At 42.0% G+C, this 21,418-nt stretch overlaps 1 protein-coding gene across 6 annotated transcripts in view; it reads left to right on the top strand.

The window, feature by feature from the left end:
* Positions 1–18,214, top strand: part of GPR176 (G protein-coupled receptor 176) — a 120,678-nt gene extending 102,464 nt beyond the window's left edge. For 4 of the 6 annotated variants that reach the window (XM_005559148.5, XM_065547753.2, XM_073995495.1 and 1 more), the window contains 2 exons: positions 9,589–9,841; positions 14,985–18,214. In XM_005559148.5, coding sequence (XP_005559205.3) covers positions 9,589–9,841; positions 14,985–16,107 — 1,376 coding nt within the window. In that variant the 3' untranslated portion in view covers positions 16,108–18,214. The remainder of the gene's footprint in view (positions 1–9,588; positions 9,842–14,984) is intronic. The other 2 variants (XM_073995496.1, XM_073995497.1) reach the window with 2 other exon arrangements.
* Positions 18,215–21,418: the final 3,204 nt, after the last annotated feature.

Genomic DNA, 21,418 nt, shown 5'->3' with positions numbered 1-21,418 from the left:
AACTTAACCTTTCTCAGAATGATCTGTCAACCATCTTGTCTTTTATTTGCTCACAAAAATGCAACAAAGTACTAATGTATGCTTGGCCAGCCACTTAGAACACTTCTATAGCCAGGTAGTATAACCTCCCACAGAAAAACAACCCCCATAAACTATGAGCTCATAATTGAATGTTAGGAACCATCTGAGAAAAACCAGAAAGGACAGCAAGCCGACCCAACAGATGGCAAAATTAATCCTTCTAGAACTAGATACAACAGGATAATCTGAAAGAAAACATAAGCATTTAAAAATGATTACAGATTAAAGAAGGACTGGAAGCCATAGAAAATTGAATACTAGGAATAAAGAACAGGCCAATTGAAGTAGATGCAAACACAAATTTTAAATAAAAGAGGGGATGATATGATTACTTCCGGATGAATAGAGAATGGATTAAAAATGGAAGGTAAACTTGAGAAATATCACCCAGTTTTCAGAAGAGGATGAATTGGTGGAAAATAAGAATGAGTGGTTAAGATATAATCAATAGAATGAGGTCTAACATAAGTCTAACAAGAAATCCAGAAAAAGAGAATAAAGAGAAAGAGGTAGGATAAAATTCAAAGAGGCAATGGATGAAAATTTTCTAGAACTAGAAAGACATAAATCCTAGGATAGAGGAAACATGCACAGTTGCAAACATTTTAGTGAGGCTGCAGAACTTTTAGTGAGCATTTGGGGAAACCAACTTTCTCACATGCCATTTGTGGAGAGTCCTTTGGTAATATATATTAACAATGTGCAAGCTGTTTAACCCAGAAATTCTGCTTCTAGTAATTTATCCCTAGTAAGTATTCAGTTCAATTCCCAAAGATTATACATATAAGGATGTTGATCTCAGCGTTGTATAATAATGAAATATTGGAAACAGTTTTAAAAAACCATCAATATACAATAGATAAAATGAATTAGGGCATGACCATGAAAGCACTGTTGCCTTTATGTAGCTATTAAAATGATGATAAAAGACATCAAACCATAATCCTAACCAACGTGTGCGTGCACGCATACACACACACACCCCTAGACACATCATATTTAACTACCTAGACACATGATATTTAAACTGCTGTAAACCAAAGAGAAAATCTTTTGTTTTTCTTTTTTTTTTTTTTTTTTTGAGACGGAGTCTCGCTGTGTCGCCCAGGCTGGAGTGCAGTGGCCGGATCTCAGCTCACTGCAAGCTCTGCCTCCCGGGTTTTTATGCCATTCTCCTGCCTCAGCCTCCCGAGTAGCCGGGACTACAGGCGCCCGCCACCTCGCCCGGCTAGTTTTTTGTATTTTTTAGTAGAGACGGGGTTTCACCGTGTTAGCCAGGATGGTCTCGAACTCCTGACCTCGTGATCCGCCCGTCTCGGCCTCCCAAAGTGCTGGGATTACAGGCTTGAGCCACCGCGCCCGGCCCAAAGAGAAAATCTTGAAGGAAGGTAGAGAAAAAAAAAAAAGACACATTATACACAGAGAAGCAAAGGTAAGAGTCAGGAAACTTCTTATCAGGAACTGCAATCCAGAAGACAATGGAGTGACATCTTTCAACTGCTGGGGGAAGAAACCCTCTCAACTCAGAAAATTATCCTCAGCAAAAATACTCTTTCAAAAATGAAGAAAAAAGAAAGACATTTTTCAGACAACCAAAAAGAGAGGAAATTCATTACCAGCAGACCTGTACTACAAGAAATGCTCAGGGACATTCCTTAGTTGGAGGAATATGAAACCAGACAGAAACTTCTATCTACACAAAGAAATCAAGATCTCCAGAAATGATTGAAATGGAAGTAACTATAAAAGACTTTTTCTTATTTTTAATTACTCTAAACGTTAAATGACTGCTGACAGAAGAAATTGTAGCAATGTATGTTGAATTACAGTTTATATAAAAATAAAATGTATGACAATAAAAATGTAAGTATTCTAAATATACCAATTAAAAGACAGATTGTCAGATTAGTTCAAGAAGCTGAGAAGAGGCCCAGGCACGGTGGCTCATGCCTGTAATTCCAGCATTTTGGGAGGCGGAGGTAGGCTGATCACTTAAGACTAGGAGTTCAAGACAAGCCTGGGCAACATAGTAAGACCCTGTCTCTACAGAAATTAGCCAGGCATGGTGGTATGCACCTGTAGTCCCAGCCACTTGGGAGGCTGAGGCAGGAGGATCACTTGAGCCTGTGGGTAGCGGAGGTTGCAGTCAGCTGGGATCATGCCACTGCATTCCAGACTGGGCAACAGAGCAAAACCCCATCTCAAAAAAAAAACAAAGCTTAGAAGAGAGGAATTAGGAATATACTTGTATTAGTCAGGGTTCTCTAGTGGGACAGAACTAATAGGATAGATACATATATGAAGGTGAGTTTATTAGAAGAATTGACTCACACAATCACAAAGTGAAGTCCCACAATAGGCTGTCTGTTAAGCTGAGGAGCCAGGAAGCCAGTTCAAGTCCCAAAACCTCAAAAGTAGGGAAGCCAGTAGTGCAACCTTCAGTCTGTAGCCAAAGGTCCAAGAGCCCCTGGCAAATCACTGGTGTAAGTCCAAGAGTCCAAAAGCTGAAGAACGTGGATTCTGATATTTGAGGGCAGGAAGCATCCAGCACAGGAGAAAGATGGAGGCCAGAAGACTTAGCCAGTCTAGTCGTTCCACGTTTTTCTGCTTGCTTTTATTCTTACCATGCTGGCAGCTGATTAGATTGTGCCCACCCAGATTGAGGGTGGGTCTACCTTTCCCAGTCCACTGACTCAAATGTGAATCTCTGTTGGCAGCACCCTCACAGACACACCCAAAACCAGCACTTTGCATCCTTCAATCCAGTCAAGTTCACATTCAGTATTAACCATTACAATACTGTTATAAGATTCATATATTACATGTAAAGCAGTATAACAGTATTTGAATGTAGATGATAATTCATGATGTATGTTGTAAATATAGGGCAACCACTAAAACAATTTAAAAGAAGTATAAATAATAAGCGAACAGTGGAGATAAAATGGAATCATAAAAAATATTTAGTCACACTGTGAGCATCCTAAATCTGAAAATACAAAACTGAAATGCTCCAAAATCTGAAATTTTTTTTTGTGTGTGAAATGGAGTCTCACTCTATCACCAGGCTGGAGTGCAGTGGTGCAATCTTGGCTCACTGCAACCTCTGCTTCCCAGGTTCAAGTGATTCTCCTGCCTCAGCCTCACGAGTAGCTGGGACTACAGGCACACGCCACCATGCCTAGCTAATTTTTATATTTTTAGTAGAGACGGGGTTTCATCATGTTGGACAAGATGGTCTCAATCTCTTGACCTCGTGATCCGCCTACCTTGGTCTCCCAAAGTGCTGGGATTACAGGCGTGAGCCACTACACCCAGCCCAAAATCCGAAACTTTTTGAGCACCAACTTGATGCTCAAATGAAATGCTCATTGAAGCATTTTGGATTTTGGATTTTGGATTTTTGGATTTGAGATACTCAACTGGAAAATATAATGCAGATATTCCAAAATCTGAAAAAGTTTGAAATTTGAAACGCTTCTGATTCCATGCATTTTGGATAAGGGGTACTCAACCTGTAATCCTAAGTCAGAAAGATAAAAAGGAAAAAAGAACAGATGTGATACAAAAAGCTTATCCACTATGATCAAGTGGGCTTCATCCCTGGGATGCAAGGCTGGTTCAACATACACAAATCAATAAATGTAATCCAGCATGTAAACAGAACTGAAGACAAAAACCACATGATTATCTCAATAGATGCAGAAAAAGGCCTTCGACAAAATTCAACAGCCTTCATGCTAAAAACTCTCAATAAATTACATATTGATGGGACATACCTCAAAATAATAGGAGCTATTTATGACAAACTCACAGCCAATATCACACTGAATAGGCAAAAACTGGAAGCATTCCCTTTGAAATCTGGCACAAGACAGGGATGCCCTCTCTCACCACTCCTATGCAACATAGTGTTGGAAGTTCTGGCCAGGGCAATCAGGCAGAAGAAAGAAATAAATGTATTCAGTTAGGAAAAGAGTAAGTCAAATTGTCCCTGTTTGCAGATGACATGATTGTATATTTGGAAAACCCCATCATCTCAGCCCAAAATCTCCTTAAGCTAATAAGCAACTTCAGCAAAGTCTCAGGATACAAAATCAATGTGCAAAATCACAAGCATTCCTATACACCAGGAACAGACAGAGAGCCAAATCATGAGTGAACTCCCATTCACAATTGCTTCAAAGAGAATAAAATACCTAGGAATCCAACTTACAAGGGATGTGAAGGACCTCTTCAAGGAGAACTACAGACCACTGCTCAATGAAATAAAAGACGACACAAACAAATGGAAGAACATTTCATGCTCATGGATAGGAAGAATCAATATCGTGAAAATGGCCATACTGGCCAAGGTAATTTATAGATTCAAATTCATCCCCATCAAGCTACCAATGACTTTCTTCACAGAATTGGAAAAACTACTTTAAAGTTCATATGGAACCATAAAAGAGCCCACATTGCCAAGACAATCCTAAGCCAAAAGAACAAAGCTGGAGGCATCACGCTACCTGACTTCAAACTATACAAGGCTACAGTAACCAAAACAGCATGGTGCTGGTACCAAAACCGAGATATAGACCAATGGAACGGAACAGAGCCCTCAGAAATAATACCACACATCTATAACCATCTGATCTTTGACAAACCTGACAAAAACAAGAAATGGGGAAAGGATTCCCTATTTAATAAATAGTGCTGGGAAAACTGGCTAGCCATATGTAGAGAGCTGAAACTAGATCCCTTCCTTACACCTTATACAAAAATTAATTCAAGATGGATTAAAGACTTAAATGTTAGACCTAAAACTATAAAAACCCTAGAAGAAATCCTAGGCAATACCATTCAGGACATAGGCATGGGCAAGGACTTCGTGACTAAAGCACCAAAAGCAATGGCAACAAAAGCCAAAATTGACAACTGGGATCTAATTAAACTAAAGAGCTTCTGCACAGCAAAAGAAACTACCATCAGAGTGAGCAGGCAACCTACAGAATGGGAGAAAATTTTTGCAATCCACTCATCTGACAAAGGGCTAATATCCAGAATCTATAAAGAACTCAAATAAATTTACAAGATAAAAACAAACCAACCCATCAAAAAGTGGGCAAAGGATATGAACAGACACTTTTCAAAAGAAGACATTTATGCAGCCAACAGACACATGAAAAAATGCTCATCATCACTCACTGTCAGAGAAATGCAAATCAAAACCACAATGAGATACCATCTCACACCAGTTAGAATGGCAATCATTAAAAAGCCAGGAAACAGCAGGTGCTGGAGAGGATGTGGAGAAATAGGAACACTTTTACACTGTTGGTGGGACTGTAAACTAGTTCAACCATTGTGGAAGACAGTGTGGCGATTCCTCAAGGATCTAGAACTAGAAATACCATTTGACCCAGCCAACCCATTACTGGGTATATACCCAAAGGATTATAAATCATGCTGCTATAAAGACACATGCACATGTATGTTTATTGCGGCCCTATTCACAATAGCAAAGACCTGGAACCAACCCAAATGTCCATCAATGATAGACTGGAATAAGAAAATGTGGCACATATACACCATGGAATACTATGCAGCCATAAAAAAGGATGAGTTCATGTCCTTTGTAGGGACATGGATGAAGCTGGAAACCATCATTCTGAGCAAACTATCGCAAGGACAGAAAACCAAACACCACATGTCCTCATAGGTGGGAACTGAACAATGAGATCACTTGGACACAGGGTGGGGAACATCACACACCAGGGCCTGTCATGGGGTGGGGGGAGGAGGAGAGGGACAGCATTAGGAGATATACCTAATGTAAATGACTAGTTAATGGGTGCAGCAAACCAACATGGCACATGTATACATATGTAACAAACCTGCAGGCTGTGCACATGTACCCTAGAACTTAAAGTATAATAAAAAATAATAATAATAAAAAGCAAGAGCCAACTGTATGTTCTATATAAGAAAGCTAATTTATATATAAATGCATAGTTAGGTTAAAAGTCATTCCTGTTGTTACCTGGCATATTAATTAAAAGCCTTTCCTAATATGCCCTTCACACAGTTCTTTTAACCCAAGAGACTCTTCTTGGTTTCATTTTGGACTGCAAACTGAAGCAAAGAAGGCATTAAAAAATCCAGTAACACAAAGTAGTTGTCGGCTGGTTGTTTCTTCTATTATGGGGTTACTGTTACTTGTTTAAACTTCCCTCTTGCATCGCAAGGTGTATACTGAGTGTAAAAGTTCCTTTGTAGGCTTTCTGACCCTTGTGGATCCACTTTGGCCTCTCTCTTGGCACAGTCTGTCATAGACTTTTCCTTGTAATTTAATATCACCTCCAGTTTGCATTAGCTTTTTTCAAGTTCTAGTTTTTAGAATATTCTGGGTGGTGTGTTATCTTTCTGTAAAAGCATGGCCATGGATCTTTTACTGCTTTAAGTCTGGGGAAGCTGGTAGTTTTCAAAGGGGTAATATGTCTTTTTTTGCCAGGAGGATTCTCAGATGCACACGATTTCCCAATGCTCTTTTGGAGTATCTTTTTCATTTTAGTTGCTAGTCTCTTTAAAAGGCCAGAATTGTTGCTCTCAAAGATGCAAAGCCAATAAACCAGTTGAAAAGGACAACCAAAGCTAAAATTTTGCAGAGGCAAAATTTAGTTGGAAAAAGGTTCTTCATTATCAATCAAGCACGGTTTGTCAGAGTTGTGGTTAATTCACATGTTTTGGCTTCCAAATCCACTCTCTTTGACTATTATGTATATTACAGAAAAAGAAATCTTAATTTGCATTTTTTAACTTTTATTTTAAGTTCAGGGCTACATGTGCAGGATGTGCAGGTTTGTTACATAGGTACATATGTGTCATGGGGGTTTGTTGTACAGATTATTTCATCACTGAAGTCTTAAGCCTAGTATCCATTAGTTATTTTTCTTGAGGAATGACAGAGTTACAGCAGTCCCAGGGAGGGCAGACTTGTACCAATGTCACCACTCTCTACCTCTTATTTCCTTTTTGGTTGTATGGGCTGTGAGTATATCCTAATTGTGTTGCTGTGTCCATAGCTACGGCATTGGGTATTGTCATGGAATTCAACATTAGAAAGTATAATGGGAATACATAAGCAATTGGAATGGTTCCAGAACTTAGATCATTTCTAGGGGAGATTAGGTGACTTACAATGTGACCTCTAAAATAAAAAGTATATGGAGGTTGAAACTTTTGTTACTTAAATATATACTGAATTATCCTTACTTGGTATGCCTTGTAAAACGAAGGAGAATCTGAAGTGCTAATGAGGTTAAATAATCATATAGTTATCTTGCTGTGTTGCTGTGTGGGCATGCACGTGCACACACAAGCACACACACACACATATTTATTTTTAAATGTGTAGCCAATTGGGTATTGGGTATGGGTGCTTCTCTCCTGACATATTGGTCCAATTCAGGTTCTTTGAACCAAATGAGTCAGTTTTAAATGAGGAGAGAGAACGAGAGGAGAGGTTTAGAGAATGGAAAGAACACAGGATTCTTTAGCCTCAGGTTGTTAATAGCAGAAGAGATTAGGCTCTGGATGCTGCCTAGAGGCATATAAATAGATAGAAATAAAATGTGATTATAGCAGTCTCTGGTTTTAAAAAAATAACAGCATGAAAACAACTTTCCTCATTCATGAGCATGTAAATGCTAATATAACCCCTCGGCAGGCAGGCCTGCACACCTGAGGCCTGGTTCCCTGTGAGAGTCTGGGCATGGGGCTGTGGACTCTGTCTAAAAGTGGTTTAAAAGCAACTGTAGTCTGGGGGCCAGCTGGACCAATGTGCTCGTTACAGTTGCAGGTTCCCAGTGCCATATTTATGCACTTGTATCTGGTACAGTCATTCCGATGTATGGCGAGATTTGGGAACTGCTTGCTGACTTAGAGTATCTTTACATGACATACATACTACAAAAGACGTTCTCTTACCACAGGGACTTTTGATTACTGTGTGTCTGCTTATTTTACAAATTCATTTCTTCAGCAAATATTTATCGAACGCCTACTCTGTGCCAGATACTGAGCTAGGCATGGAGTTATAACAGTGAACAAGATTGATACAGTTTTTCTTCATGAAATGGAGAGATAACAAGTCAACAAATGAATAATTGTGATGAGAACTATGAAAGATGCAATGGGATATGATAATGGAGCATAATGGAGGCAGGAGCAGTTAGTGTTTAAAATAAAATGATGGTTAGAGAAGGCTTTTCTGACAAGGCAGCATTTAAACTAAGACTGGGATTTAAAGTAATCAGCCATATGAACAACATCCCAAGCAGTATAAAAAAACATGTACAAAGGCACTGAGGCAGGATTAGCCCTGATGTGTTTCAGGAATGGATCAAAAGCTGGAGTGGCAGGAGCCCAGCAAGCCAGGGGAAGGAAGGTATGAGATTAGGCAGTAGGCATCAGAGTAGGCATCAGAGTCCCTTGAGGAACATGGTGGGGATTGAGAGGGGTATCAGAAGTTTATCTGGAAAAAGGAGTCTACAGCTGAGAGGAAACGCCTACTTTAGGACCTGAATTTGGGAGTCATTAGCATTTTGATGGAAAATTACCAGAATGGGTAGTCTAACGTAGGGAGAGGCTACTGAGAGAGGATAGAGGGGGCAGAGCTGTACCACGCTCTTCTGCAAAACCTGGTAAGAGTAGACGTGCAGCAGCCAAGGATAGGCGGAAGTGGGAGGGTGGAAGGAAAGCCAGGAGGTTGTAGGCCTGTGGAAGCCGCAGAGGACAATGCTCAAAGAGAGATGGTTGGTTGCATCGCCACTGCTGACGTCTAGAATGGTGCTGTCCAGTATGGTGGTCACGAGCTGCCTGTGGCTATTGAAAGGTGACTAGTGCAAACTGAGATGTGCTGTCAGTGTAAAATAAAATGCACACTGGATTTTGAAGACTTAGTATAAAAACAAGAATGCAAAATATTAATTTTAAAGTAATCATTATATGTTGAAATATTTAGGATCTGTTGGGTTGAATAAAAAATATTAAAATTTCACCTGCTTCTCTTTACTATTTTAAAACGTGGCTACCAGAAATTTAAGATGACATGTGTGGCTTGCACTGTATTTCTATTGCAGAGTTTGGCAACGTGGAGGTCATTGGAAAACGTGATAAGAGCAGACTGCCTGGGATTAAGTAATAACTAACAAATTGTTTATATGCTGATGAGACTAAGCTATTGTTATAATACTATTTTGCCCAAAAGTAAATAGAGAATCTCACCACTAAAATTTTTTCTAGACTTATTGATATGTAAGTGATTTAATAATGTCACCTAATTGACATAATATATCATATAATATGTTAAATTTAAATTGTAATAGGATTTAAATTAAATCTTTTGAAATCAACTCTCAAATGTGGTTTTTTTTTTTTACATTTTTTAACCTGTATTTTTTTCCTTTTTATGGTTTTTAAATTTTTATTTAAATTATTTTATTTTCTTTCATATCTGGCCAGGAAACTTCATGGTGTTATGGTCAACTTGCCGCACAACCGTGTTCAAATCTGTCACCAACAGGTTCATTAAAAACCTGGCCTGCTCGGGGATTTGTGCCAGCCTGGTCTGTGTGCCCTTCGACATCATCCTCAGCACCAGTCCTCACTGTTGCTGGTGGATCTACACCATGCTCTTCTGCAAGGTCGTCAAATTTTTGCACAAAGTCTTCTGTTCTGTGACCATCCTCAGCTTCCCTGCTATTGCTTTGGACAGGTAAGATCAGGTAGCCAGGAGCTAACTTTCTTTTGAGTTGTATTAAAAAATTAGCATCATGAGGCAAATGAGTAGTCAGTGTTCCGTGTACTGCTTTTTAGTCTGCTTGTGATGAACAGAAAGAGAATAAATGTCCAAAACAGATGCCTCACAAAGGACAGGTTGATTGAGCAACAGCCAGGGAAAACAGAACCATTGAGAGAAGACCTGGGGGTGGGAGTTCCATGGTGAGGATGCTGGGGCGGAGCTGCTAGATCACGGTGTCACTTCAGCGTGGTTGCAGTTGGTGGTATTTGTGTTGTAATTTGCAGTAGATTTTTCATCTGATCGGTAACTCTGCAACGAGGGCTTTTTGATGCAGTATGGAACATCTCTGAAAGAAAAAGGGAATGATTCAGTGGTTATTTAACAAATGATTAGATGGTCCAGTTGGATCTGGCCAAGTAACACCAGAATTCCTCTGGAGGATTGATTTCCAAGGCTTCATATTGCAGTGGTTATTGCTTTCTCTTCACATCCTCTTTAAAAGGATGTTCATTTGGAAGTGAACCTTACCTCTCAGTTACTGCAATTCTACATAATTTGATCAATTTTATGAAAATTGTGTAAAGATCTCATAATCAGCAAATTCCTGCCTTTTTCTTTTCTAGCTAGTGCTTCATGAATACAGTTTAGATAATATATTCTAGAGAATTGAATTAAGTAAGCAAGCAAAAATTGAAAAGTATTTTATATCCATGAGTACTTTTGATTTCAAGATTAACAGAGAGGAAACGTTGCTGAAGGGAAAGTTCTGGCTGTTCTGATTTTATGCCCTATGTTAAAATTTAACTACATTTTAGATTAATGTGAAAATTTAGAACTCTTTGTCCATTCAAAACATAATACCTTAATGACCTGTGAGGGTATTGATTGTATAACTCACCTGTAGAGTCATTTCAGCCTCTCAGGCCAGGGACCCTGATTTCTTCAGCTGCCTGATGCTGTCTGCATGGAGGGACACAGAGTTACATGAAGCCCCCAGCATACTGGGAGAAGTCATTGCCGTTGTGGTTAAGAGAATGGATGTTGGAATAGAAGCCTGACTTTGAGTCCTGCCTACATAGGTTTCTAGCTGAGTGGCTTTGGGTAAAGTTGCTTAAACTTTCTGAGCCTCAGATTCCAGAGCAGTAGAAAGAATTAAGCGAATTATTTATGGCCTGTGTTTGGATGGGCTGCACCAATATTTGCCTCTCTTTCTCAGGCTTCCCTTCTGATGGCACATTCTTCCTTAGATATATTTCTGCAATCATGTTACCATCAAATCTTGCCAGGAGCAGCTGCAGCTCTTTAGAAGGGACTGGAATCTCACCATCCATGGAGCCAAACAAGGCAGGTGACAAGTCAAGCCATAACAGGCCAGGTTGCAGTTGTGGCCTGTGAAGAGTGTGTCCACATTTCCGTTCATGGGGATCAGCCGCTCAGCAGTTGCAGCTAATAATTGCTTTGTAGGAGTCTAGATTCAGTGGGCAGGACTTTTCTATTCTTTCAGAAGAGGAATAAAAAAATCTAGAATTCCATAATTTAAAATGTTGGCAATTAATATTTTTTCAAAAAGTATTATGTGGGTCATCCGAATCCCTTTAGCAAGGTGAACGTATGCCCTGAGATGCCAATTTGCCACACCTGCTTTATGGTGACGTTGCATGTCTCTTCCATTGCTTTTTGAATATCTGGAAAGTGCCATTGCACAGGACTCGAATATAAGAGTGAAGTCAGAGTCCTTTCTCAAGAGTGCTTCTGGTGGGTACGCTAATGCCTTTTATGTCGAACCATTTTGTGTTCAGTGTCCTGCTGAATTCCCCCGGTACTACCTGCTCTGGTAAAGTCTTAAGTCTTCAGTTTGATATTCTGGACTGAGATATAATTTACATATGATAAAATTCACCTATTTAAAGTATACAAGTCAATGAATTTTAGTATATTTATAGAGTTGTACAGCCACCGTCACAATATAATTTTAACATATTTCCATTAACTCACGAAGAAACTTGTGCCCATTTACTTACAGTCACTCCTTGTGCCCAGACCACAGCAGCCATGAGTCTACTTTCTTTTTCTGTATGTTTACGTTATTGGACATTACATGTAAGTGGAATCGTACAATGTGTGTTCTTTTGTGTCTGGCTTCTTTCACTCAGCATGTTTTCAAAGTTCGTGTTATAGAATGTATCAGTACTTCATTCATTTTCATGGCCAAATAATATATTCATTCAATTTTAGGAGTATACCGAATCTGTTTCTCCATTTACGAGTCGGTGGATATTTAGGTTGTTTCTACTTTTTGGATATTGTGAGTAATGCTGCTGTGAATCCTGAAAGGTTTTCTTTTTTTAAATAAGACTCAACAAGAAGGAGAATACGTTATTCTGAACAGTTTGCTGTTACACCTGGAAGTAGTGCAATAATCCCTGTGGGTTATTTCTGGGGCCTTGGTCTTAAAGAAATACGAAAACAGTAAGAAATTCTCATTTTCTTTCCAGCAGAAAAGCTATTGTAATTTTACCATAATTTTAAAAAGTAAAACAAGTCCTTTTAGTAGGAAAACAGGGCTGATAAATTCCTATTTTGTTATTCACAGATGCAAATTACTCGCAAGCATCTGCATGTACACCTGAAGAAGAGAAGACAGTCTTTTCTCTCACTTCCTTCATAACTATTTGTTTCATGGCACTAAGTCAGCAGTTTAATCGGGAGGTCATCTACACTTCTTGCTTCACCGTTTAGAGGTGTACACACTCCAGCCTGGGCAACAGAGCCAGACTCCATCTCAAAAAAAAAAGAACATTATTTATAGTGAGCCTGTGTGCTTATGTTGCAATCTGCTTCCCAACACATAACAGGATTGGAAATTAACGGAAGCCTGGGTTTGTTACATGTCAGTGAGCAAATGGCAGTCAGAGCCAGTGAACTCCTAAGCATGTATTCACGTGTAGGGGTGTGTAGGACATGTATTCATGTGTAGGACTGGCAGTCAGAGCCAGTGAAGTCCTAAGCATGTATTCATGTGTAGGGGTGTGTAGGACATGTGTTCATGTGTAGGACTGGCAGTCAGAGCCAGTGAACTCCTAAACATGTATTCATGTGTAGGGTGTGTAGGACATGTATTCATGTGTAGGGGTGTGTAGGACATGTATTCACGTGTAGGGGTGTGTAGGACATTTATTCATGTGTAGGACTGGCAGTCAGAGCCAGTGAAGTCCTAAGCATGTATTCATGTGTAGGGGTGTGTAGGACATGTGTTCATGTGTAGGACTGGCAGTCAGAGCCAGTGAACTCCTAAGCATGTATTCATGTGTAGGGGTGGGGCCATCACATATTTACTGAGTCGTCCTTAGAAAACTACCTATATTCAGAGAAAAAAAAGTGAAAGCATGCATCACTTAGGTACTTCTTTCTCTTTTTCCCTCCTCCCAGAAAGAAATCTAGAACACATCTTACCATGCTCCCTCCTTCCCCGATTGTCCGTGGTCACTATTGTGTTTACATCCCATCTCTCTCAGCCTGGAATGTTCCCCTTCTGCTGGTCCCCCTGCCAGACTCCACTGCAGTGTCTCCTTCTCTTGCTATTTTCCCAGGTGGCTTTAGGCGCTACCTGTACCTCCTTTGTGCCTGCGGCTAGTAGAGCTGTCATCTCCTTGTTCGTAATTGTTAGTGTGTGTATCTTTGTCCCCATTGGGTTTAGAGACATTCCTGTGTCTTTTCATTCTTATAACCCAGTGCCAGGCACAGGACCTGGTGCATAGGTGGTGCTCAGAAGTACCTGTTACAGGAGGCTGGGCACAGTGACTCACGTCTGTAATGCAACCACTTTGGGAGGCCGAGGCAGATGGATCAACTGAGGTCAGGAATTTGAGACCAGACTGGGCCAACATGGCGAAACTCCGTCTCTACTAAAAATATAAAAATTAGCCAGGCATGGTAGTGCATGTCTGTAATTCCAGCTGCTTGAGAGACTGAAGTAGGAGAATGGCTTGAACCCAGGAGGCGAAGGTTGCAATGAGCCTAGATTGCACTACTGCACTCCAGCCTGGGCGACAGAGTGAGACTCTATCTCAAAAAAAAAAAAAAAAAAAAAAAAAAAAAGAAGTACGTGTTATTGGAAGGCTTGCCTGCTTACTTGCCCTATAAGTGAATGGGTGTCACTAAGGTTGTAAGGTCAACCCTAGCATTAACTGACTGCACAGATATGGCCAAACTAATGTGAAGAAACTGACCATATCTCTGAGGGCTAGTAGCAGCCCTTTTACTAGGGTGGTTCTAGGGTCCAAAGAGTTACTCGGTTCCCTCAAATCTCTGGTGATACTGAAACAGCGTGCTTTTGGAATTCTGTTTAGGTGGTTACAGATGATCAAATTAATGGTTGGAAGGAAAACCAATGTCTCATCTGATTTTAACAAAAATCTAATTGTGCAGGCATTTTAGACCTATTAATTGCCCTGAGGATTACTGAGTGATTATCGTGGGAGCAATGACTGTTGAGCAGGCATAACTCTTGTCAGCTGAATTGATTTTTGTGAAAGGACCTTGTCAGAATCCATTCTTCATCCTGGGTTCTTCTGCCCTGAACAGCTGTAATTGCTAATGATATCTGGACTGTGGCGTAGTCTGCTTTAGATATGTGTGTAGACAAACTGATTTCTGTTGGTAGCTTTGAAGATTGCCCTAAAGCTTCTTTAGCCCACGTAAAATTTTTTACCAATTACCCTTTACCCTCAAATTGAAAAGTAGATATCTTTATAGCAGATGGAGAAATCTTTTATATTGAGAGCACTCTTTGAGATTTCATCCTGGTAGCAACAGTGATAAAGCTAGCTATGAACTGAAATTGTTTCCTTGTTTTCCTGTAACGCCTGGTGAGGACAGGGCTTTCCTCTGCTGCTTTGGAAAGGTTTCTGTTTTCTCGTCTAGTGACGCTTCTTATTGTACTTGCAAAGTCCTCAAAACTTAAGGTCTGGCTTCTGGGATTCCCTCAGTGTTTCTTTATCTTAGGCTGAATAAAAGAACTTGACCTTTCTTCCCTCTCACCTGCTTTTGGTGATATAGATTCCGCTAATTTAAGAAGTGTCTTCTGTGGAATTAATTTTGTTTGTGTATCTTGCAGGTACTACTCAGTCCTCTATCCACTGGAGAGGAAAATATCTGATGCCAAGTCCCGTGAACTGGTGATGTACATCTGGGCCCATGCAGTGGTGGCCAGTGTCCCTGTGTTTGCAGTAACCAACGTGGCCGACATCTATGCCACGTCCACCTGCACGGAAGTCTGGAGCAACTCCTTGGGCCACCTCGTGTACGTTCTGGTGTATAACATCACCACGGTCATTGTGCCTGTGGCGGTGGTGTTCCTCTTCTTGATACTGATCCGACGGGCCCTGAGTGCCAGCCAGAAGAAGAAGGTCATCATAGCAGCGCTCCGGACCCCACAGAACACCATCTCTATTCCCTATGCCTCCCAGCGGGAGGCCGAGCTGCACGCCACCCTGCTCTCCATGGTGATGGTCTTCATCTTGTGTAGCGTGCCCTATGCCACCCTGGTCGTCTACCAGACCGTGCTCAATGTCCCCGACACTTCCGTCTTCTTGCTGCTCACTGCCATTTGGCTCCCCAAAGTCTCCCTGCTGGCAAACCCTGTTCTCTTTCTTACTGTGAACAAATCTGTCCGCAAGTGCTTGATAGGGACCCTGGTACAACTACACCACCGGTACAGTCGCCGTAATGTGGTCAGTACAGGGAGCGGCGTGGCTGAGGCCAGCCTGGAACCCAGCATACGCTCGGGCAGCCAGCTCCTGGAGATGTTCCACATTGGGCAGCAGCAGATCTTTAAGCCCACAGAGGATGAGGAAGAGAGTGAGGCCAAGTACATTGGCTCAGCTGACTTCCAGGCCAAGGAGATATTTAGCACCTGCCTGGAGGGAGAGCAGGGGCCACAGTTTGTGCCCTCTGCCCCACCCTTGGGCACAGTGGACTCTATATCCCAGGTGGCACCAGCAGCCCCTGTGGAACCTGAAACATTCCCTGATAAGTATTCCCTGCAGTTTGGCTTTGGGCCTTTTGAGTTGCCTCCTCAGTGGCTCTCAGAGACCCGAAACAGCAAGAAGCGGCTGCTTCCCCCCTTGGGTAACACCCCAGAAGAGCTGATCCAGACAAAGGTGCCCAAAGTTGGCAGGGTGGAGCGGAAGATGAGCAGGAACAATAAAGTGAGCATTTTTCCAAAGGTGGATTCCTAGCAAGGATGGTCTTGGAAGCAATGGGGAGCTTCCATATCCCACCAGAGTGTGGGAATACTGTGGCCATATGATTGTATGATCTCCTTGCAACTCAGTATGAGTTGATTCCTGCAATATGGGCCAGATGCTTTTGAATGATAGGGAAATCTACATAAAATCCAGTGTCCTCTTTATTGAGGGAGTATACATATCCATCTCAGTGGTCCGTGTCCTTAGTGAAGTCCACATTATTCTCTGTGGGGACAAGAGCTGGGCAGTTTCGAATGGGTCTTGAGGCGGGTATTCCGTGTACACTTTCTGGGGATGCCTCGCTTCCCTGGGCTCCGCAGAGAAGACACGGAGAGAAGACTTTCAGAGCTCCCAGGGAGCAGGAACACTCTAAGGGAATTCCAAGATCATGATGGAGCAGGGTGGCCCCAGAGAAAATGCCTGTTTGATTAACTTAAACATGTAAAACATTTTCTATTGAGAAGATAGGGATTTGGCATCTTACACCATTTCTCTGGAAGCCCGAGTCATATGACTCAACTGTTTCTCCTGATACCCTTCATCCCTTTCATTGGGATGTAGGTGAGGGATGACGATTCCACACCTATGGTAGACATGACAATAGATGTGGCCAGGAGTAAGGGAGATATTTCATCCTTGATAATTCTGATTTTCCCTTGGCACCACCAACGCCTCAGAGAGATCCACCTGCCCCCTCCGGTCAGGGTCAGTGGTGGTTGGAAAACACTGAAAAGTCTTCACTATGTGTTTCACCTTAAATTGTGTTTTCTCAACAAATGAGAGAGGAGCTTACAGGGGGAGATGCCTGAGAGATGCCTCTAGCGCTGTAGTTTTTTTCTCTTCCCTATGATCTCGCATGAAGGGTGCTATGTAACAACCAGTATGAGTCAAGTGTATTGAAAAAATCATCTTCTGCAAACTTTTGGAATTAAAAGGTATTTTTTAAATGGAGAGTTAGTGTAAGCTGGGTTCTTTGGAAACATCAAACTGAAAAGACCTGATTTGGAAAGGTGATTCTGCCCGAAAGGTTGGCAAGAATCTGACAAAGATGGTTTCCTTCCGAGGAAGACTCCAGAACTCAGGTATGGCCAGTCTCCTTTTCAGTCTGTTTGTACAACTGTGGTTCTCTCTTAATTTTGGACACAGAGGAGGAACAGAACAGGGAGAAATAGTCATTGTAGAGTGCCAAGGCAACATCTGGCCCAGATGAGCTCTTCACTTCCTCCTTCCCTGTCTTTGTAGGAGCCAGAGTGGGTAGAAGAGGGAGGGCAGTGTCCTCAACTCATCAGCCTCACAAGCAATTTGGGACCCCTCTGGGGTGGATTTCACCGGGTTGATTTAGAACCGCCGATAACACTTCCCTGTTAGTGAGGACAAACCAAGTGCCAGCTCTGCCCTTTTCTCTAGGGTGTTTTGTTCTTGCTCTTGGTACTTAGGGGAGCTAGTCTGGTGCCTTGAGCAAGCTTGAAGGGAAGTGGAAACTTCCGCATCTCCATTCGTCCCCTCTTTTGACCACACTGGCCCTGTCTCTTGGAGGAAGCCTAGACCCTGTAGGGAGTTTTGTTTTCCTTACTTCTCTTGGGTGTGGTGTCTTGTGTTTCCTGAACGTTAACCCAAAGACCCTGCCCCTGGAGAGGAAGCACCTTCCTCTTTGTGTTGGTCTCCTCATAACACTGTTTGCTCACAGCAGAAACGGGGCTGCCACACCCTCCCACGACTCCACTGCCTCCCGGGCCCTGTGTGCATGGCATCTATAGCTCCTTGCCCTGATAGTGAGCGCTGTGGCCCTTCAAGCTTATCTTTCAAAACTTTCACAATCATTACAACTTTTATCAAGGGGAATAATAATCTCTAGGAAAATTGTGTCCACTTTAGGAGAATCTGTCAAGTGTAGCCACTTTGGTGTTGTTCTGATAATATACTGTATATGTACAACTTAATAAATTTTGATGAGGCAGAATCTGGTTGGGTATGTTTCTTATGTATGTTGGAAGCAGATGGCTGACTTCTAACAGGTCATTGCCAGGTGTATTTCTATACTCTTTGAAGAATAACATTTTAATAAAAAAAAGAAAAGCAGTTTCTGAAATCAAGAAAAGTTGTATGAGCTATATTTTCTCCCCTTTTTATCTCCCTCAAGTGATATACTGTTGGAACCTGTCTTTTCCTACAGGGTCTCAGATGAAAGATACTCATTTTTTTTTTTTTCCTCATGAATGCAGATGTGGCATTTCAGTAGCATTTTCTTGTGTTGTTGCAACTAAAAGAAAATAAGTTCCCTAAGGAGAAAATGCAACATCTGAAAAAATATCACCAAGATGGGTTCCAGATTTTGGCGATGGACACCCAAATCTCTAGGCGGAGCTACACAAGGGAAGCCTGGAGTGCAGCCATCGTCACCCCTCCTGTGCGGGAGCGGCGTCAGGAGCACAACAGTTAGGGCCGTGAGCTCTGAGGTCAGATGGCCTGTGTTTAAATCCTGGCCCCACACTGACTAGCCTTGTGACCTTGGGAGGATGAAGTCACCTCCATGTACCTCAGTTCCCTCTCTGTAAAATGGGAGGATAATAATTGTGTCAGAAGCTTCTGTTGCCCCTACTCACATATTTCACCTATGACTTTGGCTGTGTCCACAGTGGGCTGTTGCTGGCGGCATCTACTCACTTCCCTGAAAGCAGAGCTCCCTGTGTCTGGGAATAATCCTTGGCCTGTGGGGCATGGGAACCACTGGATAAATGCCCCTGCTTCCTGTCCTGCTGGACAATTGTAGGAGGCCTCTGTCCAGTTCTCAAGAGGTCACTGACACAGAGTTAAGTCCCTGTGGCCCTCCATGGTGCTTCAATAGCGCAGCCTTCTATTGACTCTGCTTTCTCCTTCTCCGATTCGCTTTCTACAGCCCTCATTCACACCCTCAGGGATCACCTCCCAAACATCCTACCTGCACAAAGCCCTCGTCTCAAGCTCTGTTTTCAGGGAGTCCGAGTGAGGCATGGAGCGCCTGTTAGGATTACATGAGATAATCTGTTTAACACAATGCCTGGCACAGAGTACAGCTGTATCAGTGTTAGCACTTACACAGTACATAAAAAAATAAAGTGGCTAGGCAGCTTATGTGGAATATTCTTGGAAAACTACAGGTCTTTTCCCCAGTTATTCTAACAGTAATTCATATTCATAATGATGATACTTTGGGGTAATACATAATGCCAAGGGACTATTAGATTCCCTAAAGAAAAAATAACTGTGTAAGCCAGAGTATTTCTTAACTAGACAATTCCCAGTTGAAAAAAAATAGGATGTTCAAAGAAGGTTCACCTTGGCCACTAACCTGTAGGCCATATCTGAATATGAATGCACTCAATGACTGTTTCGAAGTAAGAGCAGAGCGCAGAGTACACAGGATATCGAACGACAGATATACAAATCCGAAGTGGCCCCAGCTGTAGGAAAGAAACTGCAAGTTAGTTGGTGGGCTAAGTGAACATCTGGAGTTCAAGCACCGGTCTGATTCATCTGAGGAGAAGAGCCACTCCTGCATCCCAGCTGGGTACTGCTGAGCTCTTGGCAGACCTGCGCCAGAGGTGAGGTGGTTCTGCGCACATGCAGCTGCTGCTACAGGTCGGATCAGAGATGCACAAGGGAAAAAGTTTATTACGGGCGGAATTTTGGTGGAGGGAAAGGGTTAATGCTTTCATGGTGTAGTCTACCAATGTCTCAACATACAATGTCAGTAATACCATAGCAGAGCGATGCACTTTCCCCAAATAGTTGTAAGTATGTCGCAGATTCATATCCCAACTAATGTGCCACATTAGAGCTCTGTAACCAAAAGAGAAATGAGTCATGGTAAATAAACTGGGGATCTGTGAATGAAATAGGAATTGAAATAAGTATCAATGCCCAGGGCAGCATCAAAAGCATTTTTGTGCAAGACGTATAAAATAAATGGAAATGAGCTTAGATTCCCCATACGTGAGGTTTCAGAAGATAAAACAGCTCCCTTTTTCTTAGCCTCAGTTTCAACCCGTCTCCCCGCCATTTGTGCGAAAGGTATCCGTTAGTTGATCAGTAGAATAAAGGTCTGGCAACCTGTATGGAAATGAAACTCTGATCTCCAGCATTGTTTATGCAAACCTCTATAGCACTTCATGTCCTGGGGATTCAGGGGTTCTTATTGCCAGATTGAAATGAGTGAATGGTGAATGAATACATAAGAGATACAGCACCTGGAGCAGGGGCGCGGTCTCTGTCGTGTAGGAGTGATGAAAGATTTGCTTTCAGTGGAGTTATTGCTGGCTCTTATTGATTTCCTTGGAATGACTCCTGCAGAGTTAAAAGGCATCAAATGCAAGGCCTTTGATCTATCTCCTTCTTCAAACACCCAAGCCTCCTTTTAATTCACTAGGAGTGTAAGTTCCAAAGTTGGAGGGGAAGTTCAATACTGAGAAACACAGTTCCAGGCATGTGTGTTGGGCTTGAAGAATAGTTCTTTTATCAGCTATTTCGATCAGAACTTAGTGATGAAGTCTTTCTGCCTCCCTCAGATTTCTTTTTATATGTGTATTCATTGCAGTCCGTATACAAAATGTAATATACACACAGAGGAGTTACTAGAATACACACGTGGTACACATTGTAAGGCAACAGGTGAGAAAATAGAACACACGGCATGATGCTCTTGCTGTATTAACCATATTCCCTGTGCATCTAACTTCTCTTCTGCCTTTGCCTGGCCCCTCTCATTCACATGCATTGCCTCAGGGTAGGGGATGAGGCTTTCACTGCCTCAAGGAAAAGCAGATATCCTTTGAATCTCTTCCTAGCTTTTGTGTCTCAAAAACCAGGTTTTAGGAGAACAGAGGGGACTCTTGGGGTTAAGCCAGTGAAGTTTTGGTCATAATTATCAAGAAGTGGGGCATGCTCTAGGCATCTACTGGATAAAGGTCAGGAATGCTGTCAAATGCCCTCTAACGCAGAGGACGGCCCTCACAACAAAGAATTGTCTGGTCCAAAATACCAGCAGTGCTAAGGTTGAGACACTCCGGGTTAGACAAAAGTTTGAGGTGATTTGAGGAGGGTGGGACCGTCTCCCTAACCCTTACCTCTGTCCTCCATGCAAACCCAGGTTATTTATGGAGAAAACAGAAGAAATTTAAAGAGAGTTGTCTAGGTCATGAGACATCTGCTCGAGGGAAAAATGCCAGCCTGGCTGCTTTTCCTCAGTTGGGTATCTGCTTCAGGATGGACTTGCTGATCTGCCCTCTGAATTTGGAGGTGTGAGAAAGGAACTGGAGAGAGATGA

The sequence above is a fragment of the Macaca fascicularis genome, chromosome 7 (assembly GCF_037993035.2).
Source record: "Macaca fascicularis isolate 582-1 chromosome 7, T2T-MFA8v1.1".
In the NCBI taxonomy this organism is placed as follows: domain Eukaryota; kingdom Metazoa; phylum Chordata; class Mammalia; order Primates; family Cercopithecidae; genus Macaca; species Macaca fascicularis.
The sequence above is the reverse complement of the archived record's forward strand: the minus strand, read 5'-3'. Positions and strand labels throughout refer to the sequence as shown.